At 32.1% G+C, this 17416-nt stretch overlaps 2 protein-coding genes across 3 annotated transcripts in view; one reads left to right on the top strand and one right to left on the bottom strand.

Annotated features, from left to right (window-relative positions):
* Window positions 1-3624: 3624 nt before the first annotated feature.
* Window positions 3625-6439, bottom strand: LOC119833095 (telomerase Cajal body protein 1 homolog). The gene is made up of 5 exons (XM_038356973.1): window positions 5923-6439; window positions 5538-5726; window positions 5085-5248; window positions 4483-4769; window positions 3625-3906 (listed from the first exon to the last, which is right to left on the bottom strand). Exons 1-5 carry the CDS (start codon window positions 6351-6353, stop codon window positions 3673-3675), a joined length of 1305 nt encoding a protein of 434 aa, XP_038212901.1. The 5' UTR covers window positions 6354-6439; the 3' UTR covers window positions 3625-3672.
* A 1004-nt stretch (window positions 6440-7443) lies between these two features.
* The window catches only part of LOC119832926 (hormone-sensitive lipase), an 18266-nt gene continuing 8293 nt past the window's right edge, over window positions 7444-17416 (top strand). For both annotated transcript variants that reach the window (XM_038356754.1, XM_038356753.1), the window contains exons 1-10: window positions 7444-7601; window positions 7674-7955; window positions 9074-9231; window positions 10586-10772; window positions 12286-12499; window positions 14156-14346; window positions 15007-15253; window positions 15731-15940; window positions 16578-16697; window positions 17248-17397. In XM_038356754.1, coding sequence (XP_038212682.1) covers window positions 7674-7955; window positions 9074-9231; window positions 10586-10772; window positions 12286-12499; window positions 14156-14346; window positions 15007-15253; window positions 15731-15940; window positions 16578-16697; window positions 17248-17397 — 1759 coding nt within the window. In that variant the 5' untranslated portion in view covers window positions 7444-7601. The remainder of the gene's footprint in view (window positions 7602-7673; window positions 7956-9073; window positions 9232-10585; window positions 10773-12285; window positions 12500-14155; window positions 14347-15006; window positions 15254-15730; window positions 15941-16577; window positions 16698-17247; window positions 17398-17416) is intronic.

Here is a 17416-nt window from a genome sequence, read left to right as displayed (position 1 = left end):
TGAACACACAAGGAAATCCATGCAAATTGCAATTTAAAATCGATATCAAAGATTCGAAAAATCCTATAATCTATCACTATAATTGCATTTGCCGCTGACATATTCAAACTCTGAAAGAGCTTCACCTTTCAATCGAACCGCTGAAATCATGAATCTATAAAATAATTTCCTGACCTCGCATCGACATCAATTCTAGTTTCATTTGTGAATCGCTTCCTCGATTAAACGCTAACCCAAATGTCACGCTCGGCAACATAAGCTTTACTGTTTATGATTATAATTTCCAAAGGAATTAAACGTAAAACTTTTACTCGAATTCACGTAGCTACACATTTGCGCGATCAGAATGTGTAAGTAACATTTGTACGGTATGTAGCGTAAATCTCTACGCGAAGATTTCATGTTTAACGACTTCCACATTAGACTTACCTGAGGTATCGTTTACGCAATTGCTTCTAGGAACTCGAACAATTTTCTCATCATGGCCTCAATGTATTAAATCGTTCCTAGCGTAGGAAAAGGACGCCCGGGAATCAAGCGTGTTAGTTGATTAAATTACAAATTCAAGAGTCAACGCTTTTCCTACGTCCAATAAGTTTAGGTTATTACGAATCTACAGTACCTGGTATAAATATATTTTTTGTTGCTCTAAAATTATTAACTATGTTGCAATTTTCAGACTTATATTAAAAAAGCGAAAGTAAATCTGTCAGTCTAGCTGTCTCATCTTTACCCCAAAACCAATGAAAGATGTAAGACGAAATTTGATACAAAGATCTAACTTGAGAAAGAACATAAAATTACTTGTTATGTAGGTCGAAATTAGCATCTATAAAAGAACTTTATTTATCTTAGATGTTTACAACTATCTTACATCAATAACTTCTTATCATTTCCTGCTACTTACCTAAATAATGAAAAACCCTAATCTTATAATACTTTTAATTACTGTTAACGTGCACGCTAGAAAATTCCTTATTTGAGGCAAAAAACATTCCGTTATACATATAAGACCTACCAACAACAAAACTGAAACGCAAAATGAACTAGAGCCTTTCAAATTAAAGACAAATAAATGTTAAATATGCGAAACGGCGTGTTTATGTCGACGAGCGGCGAAAATCGATTTTCATATAGAAAAAAAAAACACGTAAGTTGCGAATGACTTAAATAACGACTACAATAAATCTGGAACAAAAGTTCGCGGTATCTTTGATGTATTTCGAAACTGTTGGAAATTGAATGTGCTTAGAGTTCAAGATATTCATAACAACTTTTTTCCTAAAATACACAAAGAATTTTTAGTGCTTCCTTATATTTTTGCCTTTTTGGTGTTCCTTAGACAGCCCTTGTTGCGACCCTTAGCGTCGCGTTGGCACAAGTCATCAACATCATTATCGTTTGTTATTTTTACCAAGAATTCATAGTAATAACCTTTTTTTTAACTGATTAATTATTAAAAAAAAAAACAAAAAAAAAGTATCAACAAAACCATCGTATCTAATTCACTCATGAGTTCGATCAACGGCTTGCATCGTTCCAATTAATAAAAAATAGCATCATTATCATCAGCTACAGACCTCCTATGAGTGTTCAGGCCATTCTTTACCAAGCTGGCTAAGTGCGGGTTAAAAGATGTCATCGAACTTTTAATTCTTGGACATAAGTAGGACATGCTTATTGCAATTCACCGTCACGCGCAGTATATAATGTGCAGATAAATTGTAAAATCCATTTTATTTTTTGCGCGTTCTTCCCATCTCAAACCCTCGACTTACAGATGGGTCCGAAGTACCACTAAGCCACCATTGTTCAAAAAATTGCATATTTACTTTTCTCGATTAGTTGGCCTTATTATAGTCGCAAATTACCCATACCTTTATGCTACGATTAAAACTCGTTTTTCGTTACAACGTGCTTATCTAGTTAGAACTAGTTGTAGCTAAATTACTTTTTCATAACTTGTAGTTAGGGAAAATACGTTAAAATTTAATTTTATTAACTGACGTTTTGGTCCATATTGGTTTAAATGTTTGAGTGGCAAACGCACTAAGGTCGATTTTGGCACTTGCCGGTTTATAAAATTATTATGACACATCATTGGTCTTATTATTTTCTTTTGACGAGTATAAATAAATAACATTTCTTGTAATTTAAAAATTATCTTTATTTTCGTATTAGGTATATGCGTCTAATTCAATATTAAAATCACAAATAAGTATCTAAACATTAATAGTATAGCATTATATTATCCGTGGCATTAATAACAAAACATAAACCACTTTTTCAATGGAGTGTGAAGGTCTTAACGACCCCAAAGTTTTAGTAGCAAGTTCATAAATTAAGGCTAATTTGAATTAATAATTGTGCAAACCACGAAAAAGCAATTATAGAAGGAAATATTATTCTAACGACTTTAGTCTGCCTTTCTGGAATCCTTTCGGAAACAAAACTTTGTTAATACGATAAGCGGTTTGTGTCAAAACTACATGAATATTTAATCAGGTTAATACAACGGTCTCTGTGTAAAGTATAAACACAGCTTTAGACTTATTTGAGCTTAAGCTTTACAAGACTTTGATAAATATCTAGAGGTCTTCCATTCCATTTAAAGCATTTAAAATTAGGGAATGCTTGTGTTATGTACTATCAAAAATGTCGTCGGATTCAACCAAAATTAGGATCGTTTCAGCGCCATTTTGTTACGTTATAAGTGTTAATAATAAGTTTGATGTAAGATTTACCAATTTCTAACAGCTATGATCGTCTGACTTAACGTATACAATATAAAAACGCATTCAAAGCACTTCACAACGTAACGAGCAAACAACCAAAATCTCTTTTCAAACAGGCCTATTGATGTGCAACTAAAAAGACAATCGCATCACAGATATACCTCTATGAAGAAATGGCGCGGCTGCTAGAATCAGGCCGGCAATGGGAGGCCGCGGTGGAAGTGGTCAAGGAGCTGATCGAAGTCCACGAGCAAACGGCATTAGAAAACACGGCACTGGCCGACCTACACGAGTCCTTAGCGTCCTTGTACCGAGCCACCTTGCATTGGACGAGGTTGCCCAATTCCTACTTCCATGTGAGGAATCTGGGTAAAGGATTCCCACTGCATTTGCTGAATTTGAAGGTAGTTATTCCAGATATATACTGTTTGTTTGTACTCTTATGACCGTTTTTGCTCGTCTTTTTTTTTAATAGTATACAAAAATAAATAGACAATTGAAGCAAATGTACATAAAAAAATATTTGCAAAGACTTACTATATATGTGTTTTTTTGAATAAGAGAGATAAACGCATTATTCTGATATCTGTCTATTGTAAAGAATCTGTTCTTTGCCGACTATGACATCAAAAAAAATTATGTATTAGTCTAAACTTTAGTTTTGTTCGGTGTGCTAAGAGAGAAATTAGAGGATCATAATATGTATAATGCGGACTATGTTCATATTAATATTACAGATAACAACAATACTAGTACTAATATTATGGAGAGGGAATATTTGTATTTACGAATGTTTGTCTCTGATTACCATAGGCTACGTTTCGATTTTGTTTTTATTCTGGGTCAACCATGACCGAGCCTTTTATTTATAGAATAAAAAAACAACAAATATTTTAACAAAATTTATTTCAGGTGTACAAAAACTAACACTAGTTTTTCACGTCAAATCAGGCACATCACCTATCCACCAGAACACTAAACTGTTCTCTGCATCAATAGAATATTTAATATCACTAAAACCATTGTCTTCACTCATAGTATTATATTCATTCAATTCATTATCAATAGCACTTAGGGGGTCTGCAAAATGGTACTGCCCAGATCCAGTGGCTAGTATAGGTCTGCATGGATGTATCGCTATACTATTACAGCAGTCTTTATGTAGAGGAAACTGAAAAACACAAAAAAGTGTGAGCATGATGGTGTGGCGGTGGTGATGGCTCATGAATGAAATTGAAAACAAAATTATAAGTTTGAACGGCCACATCTCATGGAAAGCTTGTTCTAATGTCAATTGTCTAGTATCTTATACAAATATGTATGTTTTGGACATGCCCAATGATAACATTACTACATAAGGGGATAAATTATTCCTGCTTTAAGATGTCATTTTTTTAAGCAGGAATAATTTCAGTGTGAGAAAAATAGATCTAGATAGACATCACTTTCCCGCTCTGAAATTGTAATTTCTCCTTTAAAAAATCAAGATAGCTGGTATCTACAAATTTATAGTACTCCAATGTTGTAGCTCTACCAATATTATTAACGCTAACATTTGCAAGTACACATGGTTGCATGTGTAGTGTCACTCTTTCAGGCAAAAACAGCTCATTGTATCTGTATAAAATTTGTCTGAATTAGCACATGGCCTACTTTTTACCTGGGTACCACGCAAGTAAAGCCGGGGGTTACAGTTAGTTATATATATATTCATTACTGTTTTTGAGAAGAAAACATTTATACTCACTCTATAGGAAACATTATCTGTATCATCCATTGCATCTAATTCATCCTTCCAATTTATTTTATTTAAATCCCATACTTTTACACTACCGTCGCTGCCACCAGTGACTAAATACTTTCCACAAGGTGATATATCGAAGTATATTCTCTGATTGGTATCAACTGCTCTACTGAGTATGTTAAGAGGCCTTCTGTAGTATCGGATGTCCCAAACTAACAATCTGTGATCTTTTCTTGCACCAGACACTAGCCGTAAACCATCATTTGTAAATTTCATGTGTGTTACCCCACCTAAAACATTTACTTTTCATTTGACATTAAATTAATTAAAATTCTTGAATGTTATTGCATATAACGTCATTATAATAGAATATTTGTTGTCTTTTTCTACCATTAAAGTTTTAACTCCACTATCTAAAAGTAAGTAAGAAAAGTAGTTAATTCTTTTTTAATATTTTACACTTAGTCCCTAAATTATAAGAATATTCAGTAAACATAAATAGAAAAGATTTTATCAACTAATCACCCAAAATAGGTATTGGCACAGTTGGATCCATATCCATGAACCAACATTGTATATTTTGATATAAGTTTTAATTCAGATACCTGCATGTCCGTGCATTTTTCCAATACTCTTATATGTTCCCATTTCACTGATATTATAAAGAGAAATACTTGTATTCCACGAGCCTACAGCTAATAAGTTACTATTTGTGGTAAAGCATGATGCTGGAGAATTAATTTTGTGTTCACAAAATTCTCTACCAGGTCTGAAAACCAATAAAAAATATATATTTTAACTTCAATTTATACATAACTACTATACTCAGTTATCTTACTAAAATAAGGATCTCTCTGGTTTACTATTTTTTGTCAGTTACCACAGCAAATTCTTTATTGCATCACGGAGGAAGACTCCAGTATAAGATAAGCATTAAAATAAAAACGAAACCTAAGGGACCACTATGTTTGTAACAAAAAAGTCAATAATTTAAATAAATAATGGACCTACCTGCTTATCAGGTAGGAGTATAAAATTCAAAATATAAGGATTCTTACCTTTCAACATCAAATGTCCGCAATACTTTTTTATAACCAGCTACTATTCTAGAACCATCAGCTATAAATGTGCATGATATAGCTGGTTCCATTTCATCAACAGCATTGAAACCTCTGTACGAACACCTTAATGACCCATCAAATGCGTCCCACATTTGTATTGGTGCATTTTGTTTCGTTGTTATCCAACTGTAAATAATTGTGAATTAATCAAACACTACAGACCAGTGTTTAACAATCTTTTTTATGACACAAACCTAGTTATGTGAGGAATTGTCAAAGTATTAAGTAATTAACATAATATTTTTTAATACATTTCTAAATTTAAATATCCAGTTCTTCTGCTTATTGGATTTTTAGAATTGATGAATAAAGTAACCCATACCAACAGCTTTCAGGGACACTACTACTCATCCCAGGATACCAACAAAAGTCATACACTAAACCAGCTTCCTTTACATGAATAACTGGTTCCAAAACATCTATGGTTCTATTAGCGGTAACATCACCACTATAAAGATCACAAGGCAGTTCCATAACATGTATTCCATCGTTGTTAACCACACACAGACAACATGTTCCATCTGGTGACCATTTACAACCCCTTAAATAAGGTTGTATATCCTGTGTAACTTTGGGTGACCGGGACCAGGATGCACTACATAATTCTACTAGTGCTTTGCTCGTAAACAATGCCGGGTATGCATATAGATTTTCGGAACTGTAATCAATGTTTTCTGTATCGGGAGTGCTCAATATAAGTGATTTTTCTGATAGATCTTCATTAAACGTTTCTTCAGTATTGTTTTCAATCATTTTTCATCAAAAGTTTAGTTTACAATACACTTTAAATTCTAATTGTTATTTATTTTTGCTTCGAGTACTGGTGACATCCGTCAAAGTGACGTCTGTCGACCGTCAGTCAACTGTAAAATATAGATCTAAATACTAAACAATAGGTAGGTACCTAGTATAACAGCTGTGCTGTAAAACTTTCGGGACGCAACTTGACGCAAACGTAGAAATAGAAATATTGAAACATATTATACAGATGTAGTTATAACATTATTGTATTTGTATATTCTATATTTATATGAAAAAAGCATGCACTTCCAAAAAATAATGAATTAAACTTTAGCTATATTCTACATTATTATACTGTCCAAGTTTTATTTTGTCTTCAAACTTGAATTTTAGAAAAAAGAAAAATCGAAAAACAACAGTTCGCATTAATATTTGAATGGGTACATTTTCAACAATATTATATTAAAAAACTACACATTATTTTGGTATCAGCTTTGCACATTATAGCATTATTTTGTCAGTCAAACGTTAGTCGTTACATAAGTATATAAAAGTCTATACTTCCTATCTGTGAAGGATCGTTTCTACCAAAGAGTAGTTTAATAATACGTTTCTACTGTTGCTGAGTTTATTTATATTATAAGGTATTTGGAGTATAATACAATACTGAATACACACTAGATTTTAATAAGCCATTAAACAGTTTCATTTGTTTTTTATTCATATAAAATAACCTAAAAATAACAAAAACGTTTCATTGAAAATATCCTATGAGCATACTACCATACTCCTAAAACAGAAAAGTGTCATAGAATATTCCAAAAAAGTATATGCCTATAAATACTTATAAATGCTCATATATTTACTTTCATTACTATTATTGTCGGTGAAATTCATAGTGAAATCAAATTTTCGTCCCTAAAATAGCGTAGGTAGAGACACCTAGGTATTTTGTCAACATATCTTTAAAAATTTATCATGTCTCAAACGATCAAATCCCATATTGTCTATCAAACTATTATCTGTGAGGATATTCCTTGTGTCATTTATAAAAGTCAATAGACTTTGACTTTTATATGTCGTCTGTTTCAATTTTCGTGTTTTTATATATTTGCAACGGTGTGAACGAGACGTTCCAGCCGTAGGGTCAAAAGAATTAAAATTAAAAAACGCTGTTTATCTTTGCAGTTTTCATCACAGTACATAAAACAATTATCGATGAGACTAGCATAATGTTATTAATTAGACAAGATAAAATCTGTAAATAATTTTAAAAATATTTTTTTGTGCGCTCATGTTCCCTTTATACGTATATGTTAATAATATTTTTAGATGAATCTTAGACTAATAAATCGAGGATTTCGGTTCGTGGTGCGAGGTTTGAAAACCATGTCGTTCCCGGATTCACCCGCAAAAGCATCAATATGTTGCGAAGACGTAGAAGGAACACCACCGACGTACGCGATGTATGAAGCTTTGAAGGATTCTTGCCAAAACAATGCTCAATATTTTCAACCAGATGAAAGTGAGAATGGTCAACGTCTATATCAGGGTTTTATGACTCTTATAGACCATATAGATACTGTGTGGCCACTTGTCGATCGAGTTCGAAAGGTAAACTAAATCTTGTTATGAAAAATGATATCTTCATAAAAAAGAAGTATAGTAGTTTCCAATAGGATACTACACAGAAGTGTGAAATTGCTCTTATAGTAACTATACTTTATATACCCTTTTTTTCTTTTTATGAATATAAAACGTATTTACATTTATTATAATAAAAAGGATCATTAGACAAATTGTGCACCATGAAGTAGTCTCAGATTTATGAAAATATATCATATACTGGTATATACAAGGAAATCATTAAGGAAAATATGTGTTTGCTTCTACTATATTACCTTTTATATAAGTGTTAAAATAAGAATAATGGAAGTACTGACAATTTCATAAAACAAATTTAGATCCAATCCTAAGGGAAGTATATTTTAATCTTAGTTTAATGAACAAGATCACAGCTGTGACTAATTTGAACACATGTGCAGTCAAATCATATGGTCATGGGTTATTTAGATTATGCATAATAGAAACATCCTATTTATCTCCCTATTAATCAATGTATATTAATGAATACAAACGAAACATCTTTTTAGTTATTTAATGATTTGAACTGTAAAGATTTCATGCTAGCTTTTGATATAGGTCACAACCTTTTTGATTAAATGAATTCTGTGCCAAATATCAGTAATAGCTGTATTTATAACATTATTGCCAAAAATAGTAACTAAACAACCTTCTTGTAACTAGGTCAGAAAGTTTTGAACAAGGTTAATGGAACTGTTTTAAATATTTTATTCGAAATCTGCTTTTTGCTAATAAATAATAATAAAAAAATACAATTTTACACCTGTTTGTAAATAACCTACTTCTTATGTCCTTGTAATCTAAATTAATATAAATATAACAGCATCTTAATGAATTGTAATGCATATATGTATCATATATTATTTATTAATCTTCTGGTTTTTATGAACTGCTAACTTTTTCAACTTTGTTGAATAAGTTAGGTCAAGTCTAGCTAGGTTACCATAAGGTAGTTAATTTTTTATTATTAATTAATACCTAAGGTAGTTAATTTTTTATTATTAACTATAAGTTGTTAACAAAAATTAACTACTATTGGCTTGGTTTTGATCAGTAAGTATATTCAATAATTCCGCATTATTTTCTAGGTGGCTCCCACATATGATTTTGATGCAAAGTCTCCTGGAAACGGATATCGAAGTTTTGTATCTGTAGTTGATTCATGCATCTTACACGGTCTAAAACTTAGTAGGCAAGTGTGTACTGGAAGGGATGCACTACTGTTCCGAAAAGGATATTTTGTTAAGTGAGTATATGTACTCTTTAATTTTTTACAATTGTTTGCATCAGTCATTTTTAACGTACTATAAGTTGAAACTAACTACCAATTCTTCATTAATCTACAGAAAATATACTAACTACAATGTCATAAGTATTTTTATGGGCTGAATCAGGATGTAAAAAATATTATTTTGTATATTAAGGCTAATAGTATTTCACTGGTCCAGTAACGTAGACCAATAGCTGATTAAATATCACCTTTCACTTTTATAACACTAATAATTATTTCCAATAACGTTTTTAGTGATATAAAACATTTGAATTAGATGTGGAATGAATGTGATGTAAGCTTTTAAATGATAACCTCTTGAACTTTGAGCTAATTTCGAAATTAATTTTTCTTTTGTTTTATAAATATGTCCTAAATAATTATGCGTAAAACGATTTGTTTATTTCATACACAATATTATATTACGGCAATTAATACGTATTGTCGCATTTAGTACCAAATGCGCGTCAACTAATGGATTACGTTCGTTGGCCTTCGTAGGTTTGTGTGGATGCTGCATAATCCCGCCAGCATTATTTGATTTGAAACCATTGTTTTTGTTGAAACATATATATGGTTACTAAGTAGGAATTCAGCTTAGCTTGATATTCAGTAATGTACGATGTTATTAACATGCAACAAATATGATTCACGCTTGCCTTTAACATTTATTAAATTTATTAAATATATAATAAACAACTATAACACCAATTTGTAAATTGTATAAAATATCAAATATGAAATGATTGTTATAAATTATGTAAATCGTGACACATTCATTTAACATTGAACACGAATGCATTGAATATGTAAAAACAATCACGTACTTAATTTAATTTATTTTTACTCATCTCATGAAGGCATAAATGAACATGCGGCAAATTATTTAGCGTTATAAAGTATATCCAACTCAAACATGAAGCCTATATATTTTATCGCTATGTAATAAACAATTAATATTTAAATGATTTATGGCCCTTAGATAAAAGGAAATTACTCTTGAAAATAATGTCTTGTTTAATCATTTTCAACACAAAAAAATTCGACCTTCATGCAAAAAAAATCAAAAAGGCGAAAAAAACCTCATTTGATACTTTGTTAAACTGTTTTTATTTCGTTTTGTTCGCGTTAAACGCATCCAAACGCCAATTAATTTTTTACAATGATTGAAGAGAAAAAAAAATCATTACCTTGCACATATCTGTGGATATTTTAATTAAAACTTATCTATCAACGTGAACTTTTTCAACAATCTATTTGTAATTTCGACTCCTTTGAAAAGAGTATTCGTTAAAAAATGGAGGTACATAAACTCGCCTCGTTATTACAGAGAGGTGGAATCATGCAGTCAACTGCTGGCGTCACTTGGTACATGTCTCCATCACCTCCACACGTTAATATCTTGGGCGGAGCCCGGAGATCTTTTCCCAACTGAAGCGCATTCACCTGAAGAATTGTTCTCGAAAGCTGATACGATCAACCAATACTGCTTTTACGGGAGATGCCTTGGTTTTCAGGTACGAGATAAAGGGATAGAAGAAATGTTTTATAATTTCACTGTCTTCATCAGCTCATGTTGTTATATTTACACTCTATGGACATAGGAATCTCATATGGGTTCAGGCCATAATTCATCACGCTGGCCAATTGTAGGTTAGCAGATTGAACTAATCGTCGAACTTTTGTATTCTTGCACATACTAGTTTCTGAATGATACTTTCCTTCGCCTTTCCATGGAGTGGTGATGTGGATAATGTGCAGATAAATTTAAAAGTCAATTATTATAATAATATTCTGCACGCCCGCAAGCCTGAAATCTCCGACTTTTATACTTAAGTCTTAAGTCTTTACTGGGCCACTTGTTTAAATGAGGAGCAATCTTTAAAAGTGTTTTTGTTATGTTTATTATGTTTAATCCATAATAGCTTAATAAGAACATCTTTTCGTAAAGGAGAAGCATAAGCTTTTCTATAATTGTTTAATTTTTGGTTGATACGGTTAATGTCTAGAATATATATACCAAATGATATTATCAAGAAATTTAATTAATAATAATAAAAAAAAATTATACATAATTAAAATGTAACATGGAATGTTACAAAACAACACAAGAAAATAATAATTATTAAACACCAAGGCTATCCAGATATCGACACCAATTAAAATAAAACTCAACTTTACATACACTTAGTTAGAAATAAGCTATCTTTCAATACATTTATTGATTAAATGTTAATTTATCAAACAAACACCAGACAGAATAAAGAAATATCTCCTAATCTAGGTAAAAATTCCCTTATTTGATGTACCCTAACTAACTATATGTAATATTTTCAAAAACACGGGATATATTGAAGAAAAAGTTTGGAAAAATCTTTGAAAAAAGAAAATAAAAGGATGGCTTTGTAACCTGAAATGGTTAACTCGATTTATTCGTCATTGTTTATCAAATATTCCAGACACTACAGCGTACGTCACGACGTCTTATTAATTATTAGAGTCAGTATCATGTAAAGGCCGCGTTTAATAAATATACAAAGTTCCAAAAAAGTAAATCACACGATTGCATGGTAGAATCAACTTAATTTTCGTGCTTGCTCTTATACAGAGTATACGTAGGGAATTTTTTTAATCTTGGCGACCCTTATCAGGATAATAAGAAAAACTCATGAAATTATTGTATTGTCACTGATGCTTGATGTGTACAAAGTTTGAATTAAATCTGTCCGTTTCAAGTGGGTCAAATCGATCCGCGTAGCTAATTAAAGCCGTGAAAAGTCTTAAATTTCTATAATTCATAATGTTATAAGTTAGAACGAAGATGGAAAAATTTAATAATTCGAAACATCTAGCATTTTTATGCAAATAATACTAATCACTTTACAACTTTCTGCATACATATTGGCCGTCTCAAAATGTCTATACAATAAAAAATATTAAATCCAGTAGGTATGTTATAAATTACCTAAACATATTCCTTCACTACGTACAATTAATGTATGTTTTTGAAGATCTTAAATTTTATTTCAGTTCGCTCCATCCATACGTGGTATACTCAAAGGTATATCCATATGTATGGCGGGTTTCTCAGAAGCGTACTACAGCCAAGGGAACCTCATCAGTTCAGTATGGACTGGAGGCCAGTACTTAATAGACCCCGAGCTGAGGGCTCGAAGGATCGTCAATATATCGCAGTCGGCTAGTGTGGAGTTTTGTAAGGCGTTCTGGTTTTTGACTGAAAGTGGTGAGTACTGTTTGGTAATATGTAATCTTAATTGCATATTTTATATGCAAAATGTTAAGAAAAACGCATTTAAATGTTTGTAAATTAATTTTATTTATGTTATACACGCCAAGTATTAAAATTTGGATATCTACTCGATAAATGAACATGCCTAGTTGCGGAAACATGCATAGATATGAACTACCTTAGTGCATACCGGTCTTTATCTTTTTAAGTAATTAAAATATTTTTAATCGATTTATTTCTTTGATCGTGAACTTTTCAGCAACAATGAAAGTTACTTTACATAATAATGAACTATGTTATAAAAGTATATTTACGTAAAACACTGATGGGGTTTTGTATATTCACTTTATAGTATTTCAATATAGGACATTATTGTATTTTTTTTAAGTAGTGTGAGAACTAATAAATACAAACCAAGATGTACATTTTTTTTTTCATTTATGAAACATTGAAATGCGTTTAAACTAAAGATTAATATTCAACAAAGGCTGAATTCCATCGAAACAATATTTTAATCATTGAAATAATGGTTCATAACGGCGGAGATGGATGTCGATTGTCTCTATAGGATGGCGTGGAGAGCCCCTTAGGCACATAAAACCAAAAGAATAGAAGAAATTCTATTTATGTGGTTGGGTCATAGGTGGCCGAGAGGTCAGACAGAAAAGGACGCGGATTTGCATCCCACACACTTTTGAATTTAGTTTTTTTTAATTTTTTCTTTCTTTTATAACACACTATACCACTCTGAAGCTTAAAATTAAGAATGCCGACCAATATATATATAAAACAAACCAATGATATCCATCATAAACCATTCCAAGAAGAATCCATCCTCTAGAAACGTTTTTAAATTATCAAATTATTTTTATTTTTTCAAAAGCTGATACAAGTTCGACCTTTGTTCAGTGAATAAACTACCATTCAATAAATATTTATAAGGAACTATTTGCTCATACGATTATGTTAACCTCATATTACAATGTACAAGTGTGTGTCTTATTGATATACATATATTTTAATTAGACAGTATGAATAACGGATTTCACACTAATATTGTCTAATTAATAAGACATGTGCAGCCATTACTATCTAATTACTCTCGGGTGTATGTACAAATTACGTTTTAATACATCATAAAATTGATAACGGAATGCACGTTGTGATGACACGATGTTATTTATTGAATTCTATCTGTATTATAATATAATTACAACAATTGAAAATACATATGATGTTTTATAATACTATTTAGAAAAGGAAAACGATATATGAAAATTTTATTATTGATATCGTGGTGTTTATGACCCTGGTCATGTGCACACTAGGTTTATAAATAAATTGATTAAATGCAGTGATTGGATTGAGATATAGCTACAAAGTCGTAATAAAATGAATAGACACCTGTACAGACAGTTACCTGTACAGACCCTATCAAAATGATTTATATTGTCGGTAGTTTATAAGACTGCGTTGAGTATGAATGAATGTATTAGGTACTTGTATTGAACACTCGGCTAAATGCACAATGAAACGGGCGATTATACGATGATAAACGCGTAGCTTATTTTACGATTAACGTAGATCTACTTAATAACAAAACATCAAGCGAACAAGTACATACAAAAACATAAATAAATTTATTTTCAGAAATAATGCGTCGAGTGCCAAGCTTAATGTCCACTACAGTAGCTGTGAATAAGTTGATAACTATTACGCCCGTACCAATAGTTGTGACGACGCTTGAGGGAAAAGAAACGACTGTTCTACCGCCGAACTCACACATAGGCCTGCACGACCTTAATGTGCGGCTCATTAGTGTTAACAAGAGAAATGGGATGGTAAGTTGAATTTACCTTTTAGCGACTTTTTTGTATGATAATTTTTCTCTTATTTTTTTTTTTAAGTTTTTACCTGAAAGTGATAATATAATGGCCAGGGATGGATCTATCTTAATACAGGTTATGCCTCGCGAGAGGGCCAAAGCCTTTCAATAAAATTGTATACTGATTAAGATGGAATTAAGGGTTTTTTTAACAACGGTTATGTGTAAAAAATCTATTCAATGTAAGGTAAACTCGTTATTAAAACGCGCCAAATTTCGATTCAAGAATTATAGATAGAAAGTGGCCTTTTGTTGTTGGTTGGTTGGTCAACGATCTCCCATTACAAGGGATGCTTTAGGAATAAAAAATTGTTAACCATATCAAGTCAATCAAGCTATTCGATCCAATATAAAAAGCAAACAAAGCACGCTTTCTCTCCGTCTATAAACTATTCCACAATTTACTTTACTCAAACAAAATCGGTCAAAGGTAATCAAGGTTTAGAAGAAAAAAAAATTAAATGTTCTGTTTTGTGTGATAACATTACGTACAAATAATTTTTCTTCTGTGTGATTCACCGTACCCTCTTACTTACTTCCAATTTGCAATAAAAGGAAGCTGCTATTTCCTAATATAATCAATCAAATTTTCAAACTTTCGTGAAATGTTTAACAGACAGGTGAAACCTCAACCCTACCGCCGTCAGATGGCGTGATGTTCCACTGTCATGGCGGCGGTTTCGTAGCGCAAAGCTCAAAATCGCACGAAGGTTATCTCCGAGATTGGGCGGCAAAGCTGAATATACCAATATTGTCTGTGGACTATAGTTTGGCACCACAAGCGCCGTTCCCAAGAGCGTTGGAGGAAGTTTTCTTTGCATATTGTTGGCTGTTGAACAATTTGAAAGAGATTGGGACTACGGGTAGGGAGTTTTTATTATTTTTTTAATTTATGTTATTATAAACTTACAAAGTATGAACTAACTATCATGTATTCTATGCTTTAGTACAGTTTTACCTTAAGCTTTATTCAACATAGCATTATTTAAGTGGTTTATAACAGGGATATTTTTACAAACATTTTGCGCGTGAACTAAAAATAAATTAAAAATAGGTTTTATTTAAAACAGTAGAAGATAAATGAATCTATAATAAAACATTGATATGCGATCTATCACACTATTATAGAATTACTGCTGCTAGCTGCACCCGGCAAACGCTGTTCTGCTTTACTCTTATCATTTAGGGGTATGAAAAATATATGTTGGCCGATTCTCAGATACACACAACATACACACAAAATTGCATAATAATCAGTCCAGCCGTTTTGGACGAGTTCGCTGACTAAAATTGTGGGCGGGAAGTTTATGGATAAAATAAAAATTATAATTTTACCACAGGAAAGAGAATAGTATTCGCGGGCGACTCGGCTGGAGCAAATCTATTGGCTGGTTGTACACTGAAGATTCTAGAAAGCGGTATTCGTTTACCGGACGGTCTGTTTATGGCATACGCTCCACTTCTTGTCAGCTTCATACCGAGCCCTTCCAGGTTGTTGTGCCTTATGGACCCCTTGCTGCCTTTTGGGTTTATGATGAGGTGTTTGAAAGGTAAGAAAAAGAAGCAAGACATCCCTTGATCAAGTGTTTAAATTTTTTATTATTTGTTTAAGAAATTCTAACAAAGAATATATTTAATATGCAATATATTTAACACATCGTCTAGTCCAACATTAGTTATAGAAAATTACAGCATTACATTTTGATTGCATACAATTTGGCAATTTAATAAAAAATACATAATAATTGTAAAATATTTATATATCATTCCAGTTTAAAAAAAAAGATATATATTCATTATATATCACCATTGTTAAAACTGCATGTTGCTGCAGAAAATTATACAATTTTTATCGCCGGTTACAGACTTTAAGTGGGTATTACAGATTTAAATTTTGTAAAACATTGACTGAGATACTATGTCTTTGAAAATAGCTGTGAACTTTTTGTACTCGTGGGTAAGTCTTACTACGGGTGAATTTTTACCCAGATTTGTCAGATAGGAAGGGACGTTATATTTTCTGTGCAAACGAACTGTTCAGATTTTTTCATAGCTCACTTTTTATCAATTAATTTATATTTTTAAGACTTCACTATTGTAAATAACTTATCTTATTTAACATTAATATTCTTTTTTAATTTGTGTTATTTATAATTTGTAAAATTTAATTTCTAAACCACATTGCAGCGTACGCGAGTCCAAATTCAAAAGGCAAGGAAGAGAAGCGCGGAAACAAAGAATTGACGTCATCAAACGTCACGACTCCAGTCGACGGCAACGGGTTTTTGAAAGTCAGCACTTCACAAGGTAGCTTAAATGGACAATTACATAATATAATGACAGGATTAACAGTAAAATATAAAAAAATATAATAAATTTGATCGAGATGTGAGTTTAATATTTTGTTTATTCTTTAAAATATACTCATTTACGAAGCATTACTAAACTAAAATATAAATGGTATTTTTAGATTTTGATAGCATTTTTGAAATGGGGATTTTGATGGAGATTCAGATAGCATTTTTAAAAAAGATCATGGAAAATATTCGAACTTGCGTCTTTCGCAATACCCACGCTTTACCACTCAGACATTACCCCGCGTTAGCGATCGAATTTCTTGTACTCTTTCGGTTTTACGTACCTACGGGGCACCCCACACCCTGTAGCCATAATTTTTGCATAATATTGTGTTTATTTGTTATTTAATTTTTACCGACTTCAAAAAAAAAAGGAGAAGGATTCTCAATGCGCATGTTTGTTTTGAATTTTTTGTCTATGAATGTATGTCTATGTTAAAATTTGTATCGTACCAGAGGGCCAGTAATATATTCTGCTCCAATATTGATGAATGTTCCAGAGGGTATAAGCGAGGGGCCGTCATCGTTCGAGGAGGTGTCGCCGTCCGACCTGGCGGAGCTGCAGGCGCACAAGTCGGGCAGCGAGCGGCGCCAGTCCTCCGACACCACCATCAGCGCCGCCTCGCTGCAGAGCGAGCACACCGCCACCGGTGCGTGCACGCGCACACG

This window comes from Zerene cesonia, chromosome 16 (genome assembly GCF_012273895.1).
Source record: "Zerene cesonia ecotype Mississippi chromosome 16, Zerene_cesonia_1.1, whole genome shotgun sequence".
Classification (NCBI taxonomy): Eukaryota; Metazoa; Arthropoda; class Insecta; order Lepidoptera; family Pieridae; genus Zerene; species Zerene cesonia.
This window is presented reverse-complemented; position numbering and strand designations above follow the sequence as displayed.

Excerpts from the sequence above, each read along its gene's own strand:
- LOC119833095 (XM_038356973.1), bottom strand. The coding sequence starts at position 6,353 with ATGATTGAAAACAATACTGAAGAAACGTTTAATGAAGATCTATCAGAA. Across the intron at positions 5,249-5,537 it reads CGGACATTTGATGTTGAAAG|ACCTGGTAGAGAATTTTGTG; the intron begins GTAAGAATCCTT and ends ATTGGTTTTCAG. Across the intron at positions 4,770-5,084 it reads AAAAATGCACGGACATGCAG|GTGGGGTAACACACATGAAA; the intron begins GTATCTGAATTA and ends TAAATGTTTTAG.